The sequence below is a fragment of the Camelus dromedarius genome, chromosome 4 (assembly GCF_036321535.1).
Source record: "Camelus dromedarius isolate mCamDro1 chromosome 4, mCamDro1.pat, whole genome shotgun sequence".
In the NCBI taxonomy this organism is placed as follows: domain Eukaryota; kingdom Metazoa; phylum Chordata; class Mammalia; order Artiodactyla; family Camelidae; genus Camelus; species Camelus dromedarius.
This window is the reverse complement of record NC_087439.1, coordinates 63,590,963-63,612,363: the sequence shown is the minus strand read 5'-3', so window position 1 is coordinate 63,612,363 and position 21,401 is coordinate 63,590,963. Positions and strand designations below refer to the sequence as shown.

At 35.1% G+C, this 21,401-nt stretch overlaps 1 protein-coding gene across 4 annotated transcripts in view; it reads right to left on the bottom strand.

Moving 5' to 3' along the window:
• The window catches only part of ERBB4 (erb-b2 receptor tyrosine kinase 4), a 984,076-nt gene that overhangs the window by 283,889 nt on the left and 678,786 nt on the right, over positions 1-21,401 (bottom strand). For all 4 annotated transcript variants that reach the window (XM_031451836.2, XM_031451838.2, XM_010992478.3 and 1 more), the window contains exon 5: positions 11,554-11,619. In XM_031451836.2, the coding sequence (XP_031307696.1) occupies positions 11,554-11,619 (66 nt within the window). The remainder of the gene's footprint in view (positions 1-11,553; positions 11,620-21,401) is intronic.

Genomic DNA, 21,401 nt, shown 5'->3' with positions numbered 1-21,401 from the left:
GTTTACGTGAAAAGCATCCCAATTGCATTGCTAAGCACATTTTAAAGTATGCTTATTTTATTTTTATTTCATTCTATTTCAATTAGTATTCAATGACCTGCACCTCTATGCTGCCTATATTATTTCTGTTTATTGGCCGAATTTCGACAAACTGTGTCCGTGAAACATACTGTGTCCCTTAAATAGCTAGAACTTCAACAGTGTGGTTTTCATGCTAGGCTGTTTTCAGTTACAAACTTGGAGGTTTGAACAAGAAGAAAAATGCCTGGGGGAAAAAGCAGGGGTGATTTGGGTTGAATGTGAAGAAGAATTTATTAACCATTAGAGTGATACAAACACTGTAATGAGCTACTGAATGGGCTTCTTGATTCTTTATTTGTCAGCATTTAAGGGAAATCTCTTCTGGACACTGTAGACATCCACTTAATTAAAGTCAGGGGGCTTGATGAAATGCTCTCCAGAGACCACCTCTAGTTTACAATCCAGTACTTATTCCCATGAATGGTGAAACTGTGACCCCAAAAATGAACGCTTTGGGTTGTGTAACATACTTCTAGACACTACTATCACCAGAATATACTTTAAGTGAGACAAATAAAGCTCACAGACCATCCAGAATACGCATTACTTCTAGGGCACGCTGAAATGCGTAGAAAATCAGGTTTAATGAAATTAACACTAAACTATGCACCACTATTCATTCTCCCAGGGGAGAATAATTGGACACATCTGTGTGTCCAGTGCCAGGAAGACTGTAAGAATCACACAGGAAGATTTAAAATAAAGTTGCCTGGTCCTCTTTCTACATTCTGATTCAGTAAGTCTGGGCGGAGGGGCCAGAAATTTTTTTTTTTATTGGGAGCCCCAAGGTTTTCAAAAGTAGCCTTTAGAAACCAACACTTCAAAACCTTTGCTCTAAGCCATTCTCTTGTTCTTAGTGAGGCTACTCCAGGAAGGGTAAAGTATTTATTTAGAAGGAAAGGCAGAGATGAAGGTAGGTTCATCTTATCCTACTTAGATGGACTGCTGCACCTTATTCCACCTTAGATCACAGGATAATTAAGACAGTGATTGTTGCCACACAGAGTCAGGCCTCAGGATCCATAAACACTGTATCTTGATTTGGACAGGGAAAGAATTTTGAGTTTTAATAATATAGTAATTTATCAGTTATTTTGACCAATGGCATAAGGCTTAATTCATTTTTTTAAAAAAAAGGGCTCTCAGAGAAGATATTTAATTTTTTAAATAATTGAACATAGCAAACTAAAATTATAAAAATGTATCCGGACTTTCCAAACTACCACAATCATACCCATTTTCATATCACAGAAGAAACTGTAACATTGTCTTTTATCCCTAATTAGTCTGATGATAGTTACTCCGAAGGAACTGACCATTCATGAGGTGTACACCCCCACAGATGTCATAATAGTTTAATCTAAATGCAGTAACCGCTATAGTTCACCTGAAAAACAGCAAATACTTGCAAAGTCCTTACTGAAACTGACATTCAGAGGCAGTTAGTTAAAAGTATGCCCAGTTTTGGCAGCTACTAATCAGGTTTGACCCTTGTCCCAGATAAATCCCTGGTGACCCGTGGGCTACATGATAATGTTGTTAGTTATGTCAAATAGGAAAGGAATCTTGTCTAATCCATTCTTCATCACCAGCTGCTTTATTCATTTGTTTAATGAAGTTTTATTCAACCTATTTTTAAAAGACATGCTCAGTGATTCATTAAGGGACCTTAAAGCTGATTTGAAACTACACTCTTGGCCATCAGGGAAATTCTCCCTTATTAATAGGCTATTAACATCAGCAAAGTTTGTTAGTCAGGATTCAAAAAAAAAAAAAAAAATTGCCCTCTTACGTGAACTATAAAAGTATTCTTGAGAGTTGAGAATGAGAATGCGTGTAGTTTTTATTCTTGCACATTCCTTGCAGGACTGTATATACAGATTTCAAGATAATAAGGGAAGTGTATGAATCTGCATAATAAAGCCATAAATAGTATTTTTAAAATGTATTTTTACATTAGAATTGAGCGTTACATCTAACAATACACAATAAATGATGTATGGTGTAAATGGGATAAAGTGATTAAAAAAATGGAATCATCATAACATGGACATGAAACAAACCCAGAAATGAGGAAAAGTTGTCATTCAGCTTTTTTAAATCACCTCCCATTATAGTAGAAAAAAATCTCAGCATACAAACTTGATGAAATACGTACACCCACACGCACACGCACACTGTTGTTTTTGTTTATCCTAGTTCCCTATCCAAAATATTAATAGATGAGAATAAATAATCTCTCCTACTCAGTGTACATCTGGATGAGTTTCCTTCTGACATTGGTAAAAAAATGCCACTTGCGTAATGAAAATAATCATAAAATATTAAAAGGGAAGACAGACTCTCATCAGATAAGCAATGAATAAATATTTGAACTAATGAATGCTCTTAGACTAAATTTCTCATTTTATAGATGAAGATAAAGGAAATGCCTATGAACAAATCCAAAATGATGTCCGTACATCTCTAAGAGATATCAATACCTCATCAGGGCCTTCCAGGCAGTTTCTAGTTTGTTAATATCACAGCAAAGCCCATCTAATAGTCAATTTGGAAATTCAAATACCAAATGCTGCTCAAATCAAGATGAAATACTACATTTAACTGCGTTAGAAAACTAGCTATTCTCAGCTAAATCAATGTGCTCCTTTCTCATGACAAATTTTTTTCCATCCACGCCCATAATCAGTCACGTTTTTTCTGAGTCAGGTGAAATGATGTTCTTTCCTGTTTTACACTGTTCCTGAACTCTAAGTCGCCTAGTCTCATAATACTGAAGTCCAAAGGTTTGCACTGTAAATTCTTTATAGTCTCTCTTCTATAATCAGTCTCTTTCTTTACTGGCCATTTCTTCACGGCCAATACTCAAAACTCTCATCTTTTTAGTATTTTAAATTGTTGGCCAGTATAAAACAACATTTGGGATTCTCTTCAAGTCATATTTTTATAGAAAATAATATATCTATAGATATTAATACAGATTATATGCATTATTAATATATCGTTGAAAGAAAGTGTCATCTCTCTGATGTGGACAAAACTTTGGACAGCTCTGAAAAATTACAAAAAAAGTCATAATAAAAAGAGTGTAAATTTTTGTTTTTCTTTCCTTTTTTTTAAAATTCTGAAATTATATAAGCAATACATGTTTTTAGAGAACTATGTCGCTATAAATATGCAAAATAAAAATTATTTATTTCCTTACCACAGCAATAACCAATGTCAGTTTTGGGGTGTTTATATGTCTTGTTATAGCTCCATGGTAGTATGACAGTTAAGAGAGCACAAAATACACAACCGAAAGCAATTCAAGACAGTAATTGAGATTGCTTAAGTCTGCATATTTTTAGCCTCACAAGAAATTATCATTCTTTTTAATTTTTACAACCTAATCATTAAAATACTTAATTAAAAATATGTAATTGATTATAAGTGAGGCAAAACACTTTTTTCCAAATTTCTTGTATAAATTTTTAATTCTTTTAAATTTTATTTTAAAATTTTGTTTTAAAAATACAAAACACTATCACCTAGTTCAAATGATCTTTTTCTTCTTGTTTAATTTCTACCTTTTATGTCATGTTTAAAAAGACCATCATCATGACATAACTTTTATCTATATTTTTTAGTACTTTCAGTTATTTCATGCTTTTTAAACTTTTAGTCTACAATCCATTTATAATCTATACTCTATCTGATGCCTGTTAAACTTTTAATGTACAATTCATCTCGTCTTGTTTTATGGTGGGTATCTAACTTTATTTTTTCCATATTGTGGATCATTTGTTTCAAAACTATTTATTGAATAATCTTTGTTTTTGTCATTAAAAATGCTAACTTTTTAAGACCAAATTACTTATAGACTTTAGCTTCTGTCTGGACTTCCTATTACATCCCATTGAGTCAATTCTTTTCTGAAATAATACCATACTGTTTTAATGATCATTACTTTGTAACTTTTTTAATACTTGGGGAAAATCCTTCCATATAGCTCTTCCTTTGAAATGCCTTGCTATTTTATTAACTTTATTTTCCAGAAATACTTTAGACTATTTTTGTTCAATTCAAAATAAAACAAAACAAAACATTGGGAATTGAATGAAGATGGCTAAATGTACGGCTTGATTTTAGAATTGACATTTTCATAGTATGAGTATTCTCATCTTGGAATGTGATAATTCTCCATTCAATTAAGCTTTCTTTTATGTCTTAGTAAAATATTGTGGTTTGACTTTCATTTAAAAATTTTAGTAATTACCTATAAGTGTCAGAGTCTATCTTTCTGCCTTTCATCTCTGCCTCTCCCCTAGCCAATGAAATTAAATACATCTTAAATACATGAAACATCCTCACTGTAGAGACAAATAATCTCCCTGAGAAACAGTTATTTGAGGTCAAGAAATATTCCAATCAGAAAAAAACTTGTAGTTATTCTTGTAGTCATAATGCTCTATCAGTGCCATTATAACAAACGTCATGGCAAAAGGACTTTAGATAAACCAAAAATAGCCATTACTGGGGAGATAGTAATATGTGAAAATGGTGTTTTGGGTCTATCTTTTACAACTTCAGCATACATTAATATAGTGACTATTTCTCTTGAAAATGTCCATGTTAATGGAGAGAAGCAGCCATTATACTATTATAAACTGTCAAATTTAATGCATAAAATTACTGTTGGCTTGAGAAATGGGGTAAGTCTGATACTTAGGGAATTCACATTTACTCTAATATAAGGAGTGAGAATGTGGCTTGACATAAGTACAACTGACAAGCATCCAGTATCCTCTTCTTTTTTTCTTCATCCCACACCATTTACTTACATCTACCTTCAGTGGAATCAATTAAGTCAATAAACAGAAGATGCTTCTCAGATTAATGCAAAGCAGAACTTTCAGGAGGAGATTTTTCTCCAGGCTTGCCCAATTCCCTAACCATGAGAGTGGTAAGCAAGTACTTGCCTTTCTGAGAATGATATCTCACATTTCTTTTTTTCATTCCTTTAGCAAACAGTATGAGTGTTCTGCTCATCAGTGGATACTCTCACGTCATGTGTAGATAATTGTGAAAACTTTTCTTCTATAGTCAAAGATAGTTACTCTAATGACAGTCAACTCTTTTGCTGCATATCACTCAGAATAAATTGTCATTACTACCAGAATAATGCAATTCTTCTAATCATAACATTTCCAGATATTTCTGACTTTTTTTCTCAGTGTCCTCCCACTAAAGCTTTCAAATGTATGGTTCTCACTTTCTAATCTCACTGACAGATGAGCTACTTCTCCCTAACCCACAGTGTGCATTCCTGTGGGGTAAGTGCCTGACATTAAGCTTTTGATTGCAAAGGCATCCAGTCCAAAGACATCCATCTCAAATAAACATATTGCCAGCTGAATGACACAAGTAGTAGTAAAACACCTAGAAAAGAAGGAAGACTGCCCCAGTCATGAAGTTCCCCTTTTAAAAAGCTTGAGGTAACCTAAATAACTAACATTTTTTAAGTGACCCCACTTTTCCACTCCCACACCCAAATTCCTGAGTTAGTGGACAGCTAGGACTACATCTCCAGTCTCCTGATGCCCCAAGTTCAGTATTCTGTTTGACCTTTTCAAACATTCCTCATCTTGTCTTGTACCCAGAGCATTTCCAGAGAGTAAGCACAATTTTACAGACTTCCGTCACACCCATTGAGCCTTCAGCGTGGCATTAAATGATACCTCCTGAATCACATTAAACTGTATTATATAGAGCATTTCATATTATATCCCATAGTTAAAATGAATATCCCTTTCTTTAAATCCTTGAGAAAGATCATTGAACTACTACAAATACTATCAACTTACCTCAAAATGAACGGCATACTAGGAGAGACTTTTTTTTTTCTCATTTTCTACAAGTAAATTATTGGGTCACTTTTAGAAATGTTTAGATGGGCATAATTCTAGAAATGTATGCAAATAATCAGTCTACCGTAGTGTTTCCCTGAACTTTACAATATCTCTAGAAACTATGAATCCCAGAAAGGAAAAAAAAAAAAAAAAAGGAAATAATTGAAATCAATAAGAAGGCTTATGGACATGCAAAGTTATTAGTAAAATACAAGGATTTTAATTAAAGATGTTGGCTTTTAACAAAGGCTGGCTGTTACCATGATTGATCCAGCCTGCTGGCTCAGCTCTTTCTCTCTTCCCCGTTAGCCCCCACTTGCTTTTCTCTGCTCTAACTGGATATTTGCTACAATGGCACTTCTTTTTTAAACAGTATTTGTTCCACAAAGATTGTAAATACAATTACACTTTAGATAAATTGTACGTGTATGCATGTATGTGGGTATAATTAGTATATCGTTTTCTAATTTGTCATTTTGGTTTTACAAGCTACAGAAAGCTTTTGGAAATTTCATGGGAAAAAGCACAATTTAGTTTTGAATTGTGACCTTTTCTTGCTCAAATTCTGAGCAACAAAAATATCTAAATATTTTCTTAACTTTCAATATTCACTTCAAAGAAGTTCTAGATATATTTTAGAATGAAAGAATGTATAGATAGACAGACAGACATTTCTAAGCTTTGCTCTAGAAGTGAATAGAATCCCACTAGAATGCCATTAGATCAGAAAGTTTTAATATATTGAGACTACTGAAAGTAAAATTGTTCATGTACAAGTATAATAAATTACTGAGAAAAATGCTAAATAATTTCCAAATTTTCCTAAAATGTTCTATAATGTCTATATAACAATAAATATAGACATATTAAAAACAATAACATATACAATAAATAACATAAATTGTTGTTGGAACAAGTTTTTATTTTGCCAATATGGTAACACCCTCCATTCACAAGTATCTATCCCAGAACAAATACACTGCTTGCATTAATTTTAATGTTATTTGATTTTTAATTTAAAAATATTTTGAGGTAATCTACCTGGGAAGAATAGTGTAGAAGTAAGGGATGAATTCCCCTAGAAGGTTTCCTTTGTTTAAAATGATGCCTTAGCTTTAATCAGTTCAATGAACGTTTCAGTGGTCAGAAGTATATCTGTTCATTCCAGTAGTAGAAACATGCATTTTTTCATTAATTCTCTTGATGTGATATTTTAGTTGAAGAGGCAAACAATTTTTTAACCTATTGTCAAGTGCACTTATATTTTTCAATTAGTTTCTAAGCAAGGAATGCCACTTACAAAGCAGCTTAGAAGACTGAAGAGTATACTGAGTGGTAATCAGCTGAGAAAATGTTATACAACCAGCAGTTAAAGACAATTATGCTGACATTTTATCCATGTTATAATGTGTATCTCTAGTTTATTCCTTTCCATGACCAAATAATATACCCTAAAAGAAAAAGACAATTATAACTACTTTAATGTAAAACGTGTAAGGTTGAGGGACTCCAACTGTAATATTTTGATACATGCTCCCTCCACCCTCTAAAACACAGTTCCTAACTGAGAGGACAAAAGAAATACGTAAAATGAAGCCACCACCCAGTCTGATCTTAGGAGCCTGGAGAAAGCCGGCCTGATACTGGGTTTAAAGATAAAAAAAGGACACGCAGTATCTATTTTAAATGAGATAAGTGGGCTTCATGTATCTTGCACTCTGTCCCTTTAATCATTATTATTTATTTCTTAAAGCTTAGTCTCTCTCACACCTAAACCTATGGCGCTCAGACCTTAGGACTCAGTTCTCATGAGTAGAGAGAGTTGTCATTCTTACCAGTAAGCCCGCTAAATAATACTACTATAAGCTTCAGACTTCACACGGCAGATAAGTTTGTCTCTCCTGACATGAGTACATTAATCCACTGAATCAATTTACTTAAGCTGTGCTATGGAGCAATGCGGCCACGATTTAACTGAGCTTAAAAGCACTTTCAAGTTTGAGTCACTGCTCTGTGTATAACACAGCTCTCTGTACTCCTTCCTAAGTTCTGTTTTGACCTTTGGCAAATACATGAAAAGTATTTGCGTTAGGTTTATAGGGTCGTGATGCTCTAAGATCAAAAAGGATTTAAAACGAATGAATTTAAGTTACTTTAGGAAATTAGACTCATGAGTAAAACAGTAGGAATGGAACACCTGGCTAGATTCTACAAGCACAATTTACCTACTTTAAATTTTATAAAATTCTTTAGGCTGTCTAAGTTTTTGGTTTTTGGTTTTTGTTTTTGTTTTTTTGGGGGGGGGTTGTTTAGAAAAGTATTTTAATTTTTAGAAAATTTTAGGAAAAAATATTAAATAGCTGCTGGTTCCAGTGTTTAGAGTCTGAACATTATTAAATGCTATAGAGGAACAATGACACACTTCAGTTTTTCAACATGTAATCAAAACTAACTGCAGCAACCAAACCAGTACACAAAATAAATTGCAAACATGTTACCCAAGTTCACTAAAATTTAAAAAATGTGTTTATAGGTATTCATAGTGAGCTACTGTCCATAGTGCTGGGGGAGAAGAAATTTTCCTCTACCCTTCTAGGTTCTTCTGACTGGCCTAAGAATTATATTATACATGAGGTATAGATTAACAGGAGAAAATCAAACAAATGTTTTAAAACATGTAGGAGAGAACCAAGAGAACAGAGGAACTCACGGAAATGGCCAAAACTCTCCCTTTAAACACCATCTTTAGCTAAAGACAAAAGAGGATGTTGGGGAAAGTGGTTTGGGACATCAAAAGGGAAGAAGCCAATCGACATGAAGATAGAAAAGCAAATGTTTGGTACACAAATGTTTGCTGGGCCACACAGAGACAAGGTGACCCAGAGAGGAACTGTATCAAGCAGACTGTGCCGAGTTCCTCCCTGTTTACACACCTAGTTCATACTACGGTTATCTATGCTGGGGGCTCCCTTCCAGGAGAATGTTCTACCCACATTCTTTTAGGCAGTTACGGGAAAGGGCAAAGGTTCTTTCAGGCCTTAAAAATAATCAGCCTAAATTAATCTTCATGCCAGAGAGGCACAGTTTGAGGCATCAAATTTTGTCCCCTTACAATAGTAAGCTGTTAATTTATTCACACTCTCCATTTCACTAAATCTGTAAAGACAAAAAAGCCCTCTTCCTTGTTTCTTCTTTTTAAAACTTCTGACCCCTACAGACCTCCCTTCAAGCTCACCATTCCTGTAACCAGCATTTTTGTTTTCTCGTATCTCTATTCAGAGATGTTCTCACTCTGATCACCACTCTTTGCTTCATTTCACCCTGAAGAGTCATTCATTTTCATAGACTCGTTCTCCCGGAGCCTGAATCATTTATTTGTTTTTACCATGACATCTTGCCATTTAGTGACACAGAGTACAATTCCTGGCATGTTTGCTGTTTTAGGAGTAAGCACCTGAAGGAAGATGCCAGCATTGATATGATGTGTTGAATGGAATGTAGTCTTAGTTTGCTTGGCTAAGCTGTGGGGCTGTTAAGTGCCTCTACCTTTCTTCCCTGATATATGGAAAGTCTCAAAGAATGATTATCCATGAAAAAAAAAAGAAAAAAAGAAAGAAAGTACTTGGTGAATCATGAAGTTGAATTCCTCCAGAGACGCCCTCACTAAAGTGAATTTTACTTCAGTCATAAGGAAAGAAATCATTTGTAAATGACATAACATCTTGTCTTTCAGATCCTAAAATGTACTTTTGTTCGGTCAGTCAACAAAAACAGAATAATTTCAAAATCATGCAAAGCCTGTTTTCTGATTTTTAAAAAAATCCATCAGGGTTCAGAGATAAGTGCATCTCAAGTGAGCCTAAGAGTAAATAATATATTTTATGTAATAGAAGAGCCATCTAAAGGAATCCTGGAAACTTTTACATTTTTTTGGAAAAAATTTTGATCATAGATGTTACCTCTCTACGGAATCTCTGGGGGTCTAATATCTCTACGAATCTCTTACGAGGTCTAAGTCTCAAGATCTCTGGCATACTTCTAAAATTCAGGTCTTGCAATAAGTACATCTTTGAGTGGTTTCAAAATACATTTTGCCTTAGGATGTTGGGCTCTTTCAATATGGATAAGTAATTTACCTTTCAAATAGCTCAAAGGGTAGAAGTGCAGCTGGACCTCAGGAAGACCAGAGAACCAGGAGGTAAAATCTGTCAAAAATTGCTTCTCTCTCCAATTTTTTGCCTCTGCATGGCTGATTTATTCTTTTGTATCACTGAGGACTGGTTATTCTGGCTTCTCAGTAATACACATGCTTCAAAAATGGAAACCTCAACTAGGTTTAATCTTTCTTCAAGTTTCTAAGATAGTGTAACCAGCACCTTTGGATCCCAAGTTAAAATTCTCTGGGGAGAGAATCTGATTGGCCTAGTCTGGTTCAATATCTATTATAGGATTTCTTAACCTTTAGTATTATTCATATTATTAACATTTTGTGCTGAATTTGATTCTTTGGGAGGGTGGAGTCAGGCTCTCCTGTACCTTGTAGGATGCTGTTAAAACATTGTATCCAATATCATAGCGAAAGTATTTCACACAGTAATCTAATCTTACTTTAGAATCCTGCTTAAAATTCCTGTCAAGACATTGCTGCCGTAAAACATTGTTTCTATTAAATAAGTTAATTCATGTCTACACTTTCATCCAACAGTGTAACACATTTCCACAATATCTAATATTTGTGTGTTCAATTTTTTAATGACATTTTCTATGTGTCTTCTATGCTAAAAAAAGACATATATTTCAAATAGCCACCACACTGTTTTCTGTTTATTATTTCAGCCGTTGTTATTACAGGAGGAACAAAAGTCTTTACATTTATATACAGCATTTTGTTTTTCCTGTTTAAAGAAAACATTTATCCTTAAAATTAGTAAAAATTCAGTGCTGATCTAAGTGCCATATGTCTTTAAGAATGTTAAAACATTAGATATTTGTCTTTATATTCAGTATAATTTGTTTTTGTCTTAGCAGTGATGATGATCATCTCTCATATTTTAATGACTAATACAGGAAACAATACACACTAAAGGCAAGATACATCGTGATTTAATAGTGAATCTATAGTCGTAATTCATAGTTTATATCTCTGTGCCTAGAACAGAGTGGGTTCACAGTGCCCTGTTCCGTTCTTTTTTTCTTTCTCCAGTGACTGAATGGTGATGTAACTATTTGGAAAAAATACTGAAATATTCAGTTAACCTGAAATTCAGTTAATTATCATTTTGTACATATCTGGATTTCCTACTTCCTCTGATGTACAGAGTCTGAAGTCATAGTTAATATCATCACATTTGTGTTGTTGATATCATTAATCTAGAAACCCCAAAGAAATACAAGAAGCAATGTGGTATTATGTTTCATTTGGAAGCAATGAAGTTAGGCAGTTTACTTGGATAGAAGCAGATCTACTACAAAAAGGCAAAAGCTCATTTTCATGATTCTGATCACCAGAAGTGTGAAAAGCTGCAGTTATTAACATTGCTTGACCATTGCATGCCTACGCTTTTCAATGTTGAACACTTACAAGTCTGACAATGATTTTCTGTGGGTCCCCAGCATCGGCCAGTACAGGACTTATGGCAACGCCCACCTGTAGAGCAGGAAAAAGCACACACATTATAATCTTTCACACTGACTAGGAGTTAACTCCTCCAAGGCAATATTCTTGCTTCTTTATGAGGATTTTTATGTCATACTAAAGTTGAAACACAGATCATAATAAAGTGCCCACTTTAAGTAGTAAAACCTGAATGGCAAATACATGTGAAGCTGAAATACAATCTCTTGATATTCAAAATTGTCTCATCATTTACAAGAAAAGAGAATACATGAATTTGTAAATTTTCCTAGACAGAAGTAAATATTTACGTGAAATAAGTTTCACTGTGACTACTGAATGTTTTTATTCTATTGATCTATTCTAATTGATATAATTTCAAAACTGCATGGCTTATTAATACCAACAGATATTAAAGAATTAAATCAACAGTTAAAAAGAAGTTGAAGTCTATGAAAGTGAGACTATATTACAAATGTATGATAAATCATCAGAAAAAAAGATTATGTACGTAATTTAGGTTATTTTTTTGTTAAAGTATATCGTGTCTTTAAAAAATGTTTGAGGTATAATTGATGTACAATATTATATAAGTTTCAGGTCTACAACAAAATGATTCACAATTTTTAAAGGCTATATTCCATTACTATAAAACGTTGGCTATATTCCTGTGGAGGTCGTCAAGAGGTTGTGACTGCCCGTTGACTTGTGAGCGGAACCCGGGTCATCGGAGGCATCTTGCCTCTTCCCCTGTCCTTGAAATCTATGTCCCTTCAACTATTCCCATGCTAGCAGCTGTTTCAAGGACATAGCCTTGAGAGAGTAAGGTGTTGTTGAGACCATCTGGACTGAATAAGTGATGGAACCCAGTTAAGATCTCTATATAAACTTTAAGATTCTGGCAGGCGAATGCTGAGGTCTAGTCATCTTGCTGCTGCTCAAGATAAGTCTCATACATAAGTCCCCTTGCTTATTAAACCTGTCACCTGCTGATCTGGAGTGGTCTGCTTTTTCCTTTGGTCTCTCCTTGTCCTTTGTGTACAGGGGTCAATGTGTGAACCAACATTTTTATATAAATATTTCAAGCATTTAAAACAGCTATAGTTTTAGAAAGCTTAATTTCAATTATTTCATGTCTTCTTCTAAAATTTTTGTTGCTACCACCTTCATTTTCAAATAAGAGCCTTTATCTCCTGCAGTGTCATCTTCCTTTTAAGGACTATGCTGCTATGGGTATTTGCTTTTGCAAATATAGTTGTCCCACAGAGAAATTCCCTAAAAGCTCCACAAAACAATATTAGCTAGAAGAAATCATGTGTAATGACTTTCTTTGAAGTTTGCTTCTGAATCTCATCGTTTCACTCTAAAATTTTATGGGTAGAAGGGTATGGAATGGGCTTATTTTTAGAGAAAAGTGGACATGAAAATCTACCAAAAATGAAAGCTCTTTATAATATACTTCTTATGATACCTTCTCTGTTATTCTTCCAATATGAATTGTGAGTGAGTACATACCTACTTCAAGATGTTTATTTTAACACAGTTAACCATGTTGTACAAACCATGAAGTAGGGTTTATTAAGCGTTTCTGTTTCCATCTTTCCTTGACCCACAGTTTTTAACTCTTCCTCTTGGAAGTTCTTACAACTGGGGCAGCTTTCCTTTAGTCTCTCCTAATGAGACTGCCTGAGAGAACCTAGTACATTAAATGCTTTCACAGTTAAGGAACAAATTCAGCAGGTACCCTTTCTTGGGCTGAATCTCACACTGTCCTAATGGTCTACTCTTCTGCAAGTGAACAGTACTATTTCCAAGTTAGTATAACACATAAACTCAATCCCAGTCAGCCTCTTAAAAGTATCAGTATCCTGGCCACAACAGAGTTTATTTAAAGCAATTCTGTTTGTGAAGCCCTGTGCTGACATCACCAGCGTATAATATCCTGTCACTCTACCATCTGTTTATTTAGATCCAAACACATTATAACTACATAATGTAAGCTCATTCTAGCTGACAGGAAAAGGACTCCATCTGGCCTGAACAATATAACTTTAATCAGTGATAATGATAATTATTATTAAAAACCTACTGGAGTTCTTTTGTATAAAGCTAATAAATTTAAATTGATTTATACCAGCGGAAATTAGAAAGGACTGTGAGACAAAATGGAAAGCAATGAAAACTTTTTCTGAGAACAAACTTTTTTACGAGAAAGTAGCTAATGTTAATGTGTTTCTTTAGGTGTGTTAAAATCCTATAAACCGGCCCATTAAGTAGTCTGTTAATTGGAGATATCTGAAGCAGAGGATGATCTACCATTTAATCTATGACTTCTCTAATTGTGTTTGGGCCTAATAAAATATTTAGCTTTATTCATTGTGGCCAAACTACTGTCAGTAGTTGTTAAAACAAAATGCTGAGTAACATTCGACATTTTAATACTCTCAATGATCCCCTTTAATTGGATTATGGATTTTTTACCTTCTTATTCTTGCAGTTTTGATTTAGCATCTCAAGACCTACTCCCGTATCAAATATAAAAAGAAATATTATTAGAAATTCTGTTTATGATTCTTGCCAATTATCATGGCAAGACTCACCCAGTTGGGTACCCAGTGTAGTAACCCCTCTTAGACACACACACACACACACACACACACACACAAAGTTTAAATAATTCAACCTTGACTGTCTAAATGCTGTTAAGAGATTTTGTTTGGTAGTTTTCACTTTTCATTCATATTTAAACAGAAATATCAATTACTCCTATAAGAGAAAGCCAACAACTGCTTCTTTTCTAGGATTTTACGCAGACTTATATTCCCTCCACCCCTTTTGAAAACCAAAAGGAGGTAATCCCTTGGCCCACACAATTCAGAGTTCTATTACTACAAATGTGCTGGAGGACCGTGAATCGAATCTGCTTCCATCAGTGATGCTCATTCTGGCCTGCCCTTCATTTCACTGTCTCTAGAGCTTTGAGGCTTTTGAAATATGCTCAGGCATTCAGTTCAGTTTTGGTCTCCCAAACTCGGTGCTGTATCTCACTCATGCTAACACTATTCTCACTGAGATGTTGCAATTAAGTAAATGTTAAAATATCTGACCAAGATCTCTGACTGCACTGGAGATAGTTCCGAATTAATGCATTTGCCACACCTTCACACTTGCAACCTTGGTTTGATTCTTGAAGATAACTGGGTCATTTACTCTTACGGACTATGATGTTTAACATTTTAAAAAAATCTGTTTTTGGCTTTTTGTTTCCCAAAACAAATTTCTGCTGCCCAGAAGTGTTTCCTTAGTAATTATCTATCTAGAATTAGAAAAGGAAACTACAAACTTTTTTTCCTACTTTCCTTTCTTCCATCCATCCATCTGTAATTATTTCTTCAGTACTGTCTACAACTGTGTGTCAGGAATTACGTTAAGTACTGGAGTTAAGCTGAAACAGACATAGTTACTGTTCCAACACAATTCAGAATTAATTTAGTCTTACTATGAAGGGAAAAGGTTTTGACTACTCTATATCTAATATTCACCCTCTATGAGTTTAAAGAAAGAAGCCAGTAAATCTGAATTTTCGACAGTCCCCTAGCTCAGGAAACAAGAGCTGGACAAAGCTGGGTTGAGCTGGACCATTTCCAGTGTAATGCCTGGTAGCTCCGAAGTCCACTACATCCTTTATACATGATTTATCTATGTGACATCTAAAATGGGGTCAGCCCAGAGCACTGCAGTGAGGCAGACAAAAATGGACACTGAAAGGTCCCTTGTTTGTATCCCAACAGAAAGAGAAATACTTTATCTATGGCTCAGTATCTTACTGAAATGTTCTTTCTGTCTTCTACTCTCAGGTGTGCAGTACCTCAGGAGGCTTGATTTCATGGGGAAAATTTCACTAATATTTTAGTGTGAATGAGTTTTATACACTACTTCTCTAGCAGTATGTTTTTAAAAACAGAAAAAAGCAATTAGTCAAATACTAGCCTATATAAACGGGAGAAACGATTTGGGGGCATTGAGACCGCCAGTGCTGTCCAAATCTGCTCTTTTCCATGCTTCAATCTGCTTCATAATTTTTTTCCCATTGTTTATTGTGATAATTCTTTTAAAACTATATGAGAAAATGTCACATAAAAATGAGAATCTGGCATTTCCATTCGGCTTAGTGATAGCACAGTTATTTAAATTAATAATTCTACCTCCTGTCGTTCTGACTCAAGTGAAGAGATTAAATATAAATGAAAACAAAAATTTAAACAAATATTTATGTCACTTTAACAACTAACTTAAAAATAAGTGGTGATTAGTGCACACCAGCATTATTTCAATTCCCAGGTAATCACCTCCACTTTGACAAGGCATTATTAATCACAGAAGTTAGCAAATACAGCCAAGTTCATCTTTTATGCTCGTCCATCAGATGCTACTAAAAATGTAGCTTTTGTGTTCTTTTCTTAGGAGCTAGAGCCCCTGAGCCAGTTTGATAATTTTAAGAGTTACAAATTCACACTAGAAGTTTTGCTTGTTTGTGGAACTGCCTGACAGCAGAGATGGGATTTAATATGGACCTCTGCACTGTTTTCCGCAAGTAATATGCCAGGACAGTTGAAGAGTTACAAAATATGAAGTCACTGGCAACCATAAAAGATTATATCCTCATACTGCCTCTAGCCAAAGGCGATGCAGTTACAATCCTGGATTCTTCCTTCAGGACTTTCAAAAACTGGTGTTCTTGACCTCTTCACAATACATTTGCTGGGGAGACAGCGAGCAAAACAGTATCTTTTTCATGACCATATATTATAAAAAAGGGAAGTGGAACATTTATCGAAAGTCTACGCTAAACAATTTCCTCTTCTTGGCCAGAGGGTAAAATGATGAATAAGTCAGTGTTCTGCCCTCAAGGAGCTTTGAAGGATCTGGAAATAGGTAGAAAAATAGGCAAATAATCATAATATTTGCTAAAATATAGGTACGCATAATGTGGAGAAAAAAGATTTGAAAAAGGCTCTGCAGAGAGGGCGGGCATTTCAGTTGGGTTTGAACGTCTTGTTTGTCCAGTGAAGAAGAGGACAAAAGAGGTCCAGGCTGAATGATTAACCAAAGCAATGACACAGAGGCAGGCATGAGCACAGCTCTTTGGGGTCGTAATGAATCCTTTATGTTCCCTTGGGTGGTTTGCATTGAAACAGCTCTTGGAGTGTGAGCTTACAAAGTGTCTTGAAAGTCTTGGTTGGAGTTTACTCTGTCTAGGTATTAGGTGTTGGCCAAGGTTTTTGAGCTGTTGTATGATGTGGTTTGACTGGCAAGGTAGTAGAGGGTTTCAGGGTATGAGTCCCAAAGGTTAGTGTTGACATTTGAGTAGCTTGTGCAAAATGCTGATTTTATAGTCTAGAATGAGGTATAGAAATTCATATTTTTTTTGTTTTGTTTTGCTTTTGTGGGGGAGGGGGGTTAGGTTTATTTATTTACTTATTTATAACAGAGATACTGGAGATTGAACCCAGGACCTTGTGCATGCTAAGTGCAGGATCTACGACTGAGCTACACCCTCCTCCCAGGAATCTGTATTTTTAAAAAGCAATCCCAGGGATTCTGATGATAATGTTTCCGAGACAACAAAGCATATATAAGAAATGATGATTTGGCATAAAATTCCAAACTCTGTTATCATCATGGCCATAATTTGTGACAACTGGATCTGATCAGATGCTTGGTAACTAAACATACAGAATTAAACAATGTAAAAATCTATCATTGCTCAGGGTTGACTCTTTGATTTGTGAATATATTTTCATCCAGTTGCATTTCCTTTTCTCCCAGGAGTCCTAGAAAAGGCATACCTTTTATTTTCAAATTTAAATTTATTATAAAACACTCATATGATAGTAAAGTCACAATATGATTCCAGCAAAAGGAAGGTATATTAATAGGGCTTAATGATATTAATGTCATGTGGAATTGCCCTTTTTTATTAGATGTTAACACTTCCCTTGTTCTTATCTGACAGGTCTCATTGTCATGTGTTTATTCGTCCTCACACTTCTGTTATGTAAACTGACTTTACATTTTCTTCTAATCTTAATTCAATCTTCCTATTTTGCCTATGACTTGAAAGTTAATTACTGAGGGGAAACTTTAACTTTTATACATTTTGCTATTCAGAAAAAAGATGGATGGGTATTTTTATTAACTAAAAAGACAAAGTAAAAAATTTTTTAAAATACATTAAGTGGAATTTTTCACCTACCAATAATTTAAATCAGGAGTTAGTCGTTTAAAATGTTTTAAGTAATCACTGGATTGAAAAAGAAATAGGCAAAAGGCCAACCTCATTAAACTTGGTTTTTCTACAAGTGCCATCGTGTTATTCAGCCAAACAATCTATAGTGAAAGTATTGAGAGTAGTATACATATTCAAGTAACAAGATTAATTTTGGACAGAATGGTGAAAAATATCAAGTTTGGTCGGCAACACTTCTATTCACCCTTTCCTCAAAGGCTCACAACCTAGAGCTAATCTGTGACTGCCAGAGCACACGGGATCTCTGAACCTGCACCACCTTAGGTAGGATTACAAAGAGCAGAGGGACTGACCAGTTAATGTGGCACCGAATTGGGCAAAGGTTTGGAAGTACTGAGCCTACTTAGCAAATTTTCACTTTTTTGCTGAGGCTTTCTGTAAACACAAGTCAGTCTAGAGTAGATACGGTAATAGCAGGAACCCCAGGCACAAACAGAAGGCTGGACAAGGTGGGGTGCGGAAACCTACAAGGGTACCATTTTTACTCTATTAGCATGTTGAATTCAGATGTTTCTACCCATAGATCTACACAAATTTCAGTGTGAAAAAAGAGATGTGATGATGACTTATTTAGAACTAAAGATCATTACTTATTACTTATATCATAGCCTCATGTGATCATGAGAGTGACTGATAGAGTAATACATATTATGTCAAAATGAATAGACATTAACATACTAAAGGGATTATATTTCTCATTGAATGGAAAGATCTGATACAATGCTTCCTATGATATTACTATTCTGCATATTCTATACCTTCTCCCAGCATGCCTTCAGACTTTATAACCAACAGAAGTGACCTTCAAAGAGAACAATAGTAAAAGGCCAAAATGCTTTTGGGAAAAGTTATACCATAAAACATACAATATGACTCAAATTATAAGAAAAATAAAAATTTTCCCAAAAAAACTGGAAGCTTTCATAATTGATACTGTCAAACATTTCTTTCAAATAAAGTAATTAGAAAGTATTAATTATCACTATTCATAGCTGTGAGCACAGAATAGGATACAAGAATTCCACCTATTGAGGTACAGAATTAGTTCTAATCAATGTCAAATGTATTTCTGAACACATAATCAGACATAAATAAGAGGTCTGAACAAACTGGGAAACCTTACCAGCAGACTTAAAAGAATATATTAAAACATATCTGCTGTTCACAATTAACAACAGTAATAAGAATAGGTATGAGAATTTACGATGAACCAGCCAGGGCCACCAAGAATATCCAGGAGCATCTTTCAGAGTGCAGTCTACCTAGACAATACTCTCTTGAAGGTCTGAAGTACCCAACCTATTCAGTTGTATGTGGTGGTGGTCCTCTCAGGAATATTCTAAGAAGTGTATATATATTAACTCTGTCAATCCTCATATAATCCTACTAGGCTGACACATTCCAAAATTTGTATGTTCAGCCCAGACCATGTGGAAATAGGTTTATGATTAGCTTCCAACTGTTTACAAAACCTCTACACCTGTATGATTAGTAGATATTTAAATATGTAATGTCCAAAATTTAACCCCTGATCTTCCCACCCCATCAAAACATTATCTTCAGAGGTAAAGCCTTCCCCATCTCAGTCAATGACATACTAATCCTTCCAGAAGCTCATGTTAGAAAGTCTGAAGTCATTCTCAGCAACTCTTTTTCTCACACACCCCAGATCCAAATTTATTAGCATATCCAGTTGACCCGAACTTTGAAATATATCTAGTGTCCAATCACTTCCCACCACCCTCACCACTAAGCCATCATCATCTCTTGCTTGCATTAACGCAGTAACCACCTAACTGGTGTCCTAGTTTCTACCCTGGCTCCTTTACAATCTCTTCTTTTTTTTTAGTTATTTTTTAAAATATATTTTTATTGACGTATAGTCAGTTTACAGTGTTTTGTCAAGTTCTGGTGTACAGCACAATGCTTCAGTCATATAACATATATATATATATATATATATATATATATGTATTCATTTTCACCTTCTTTTTCACCATAAGTTACTACAAGATATTGAATCTCTTCTTAATATATTAGCGAATGTGACGTTCTTAGTCAGATGAGGTCAAATCCCAATAATGTCCCATCTCTCTCAAAGTAGAAGCCAAAGTCCCTTGCAATGGTCTTTTAGGCCCTAGGATATCTGCTCCTCTCCTCCGTGCCTCTGCAACCTTATCTCCTGCTATTTCCCTCCTGGCCCATGCCTCTCACTCTCACTCCTGCTGTTTCTAGGACAAACAAGGTGCATCCTCCACCTCGGGCCCTTCTGTTTGTTCTCCCTGGACCTCTCTTTCTCTGATAGCTTGTAGTCCAATGGCTCACCTGCTTACTTGTTTTTCTTAGATGCCATCTCTCAGTGAGGTCTTCTCTTACCCACACTATTAAATATTCCAGGTGGATTTGCTAGGTTTTATTTCCAACACATGTTCAAATTAGGAATGTCAAATGCAGAAAAATATAAAAGAAGAAAATAAACACCATCCATAAACTCTGCATTTGGTGTTTTTCATTTTTTAAGTGTGTATGTTATTTTGAAATTAATATAATACTCTATATAGTTTTGTCATATGCTATTTTCACTTTATATTTTATCCTGTACATTTTCTTCTTTTTTCCTTAATATCCTGTACATTTTCAAGTGACATTAATAAATGTGATTTTTTTTTTGGTGGATTTACTTCCCATCAGACATACTATAATTCAATTAATCTTTTTGTTTTATGGGATATTTAGGAGATGTAGGAGATCAATATATATTTCTAAATGAAAACACACATTAAGAAAATATCATGTCATATTTTACAGAAGCATCAGTCAATGTCAGTTCCCTCTCCCTCCCTCACAACACTGTATATAAAAATATAAAGAACAAAAAGAGAGACAAGGGCATCTCAGAGATAAGAGACAGTGCAGGTTTTACGGTGGACTAATGGAGCAATCTGGAGACAGATGTGTTTATGCTGATGGAGTTGAAATGATCAGTAAGATACCACAGTCAAGTGGTAGACAAGAGGAGGGTGTGACATCTCAGGAACTTTGTCAGGCTCAGCAGACGGGAACAAGTGGGTTTCAGAGGTATCCGCATGCTTTGGCAAAGTTTGAGAAGCTAGTCTCAGCGGGAGTGTTACAAATAATCCAAATGCAGTGAAATCTCACTCTGCTACTGGAATATCACACTCCTGAATATTTCATGCTGGTCACATGAAGGGAGAGCAAAGGGAGCAGAGACTATCTCAAGGTATGTGATAAAAACGGAGAGGGAGAGAGAAACCCAGGGTGGCAAAATACTTTGGATCACTGCAGAGGATTAGAGGTCACTGATGCTGGGGCTCTGCCCCGTCCATAACCCCTACTTGTGAGACTGCTAGTCAGATGAACTGGTGGATCCCTGAGGAACCATAGCCAGCCACATGTTCCGTTGTAAGTGGTGTCACAGCCAAAGTTCACATGAAGGAACTTTTCGCCTCTCAAAAGGCATTAAATGGGATCCAAAGCATTGCCC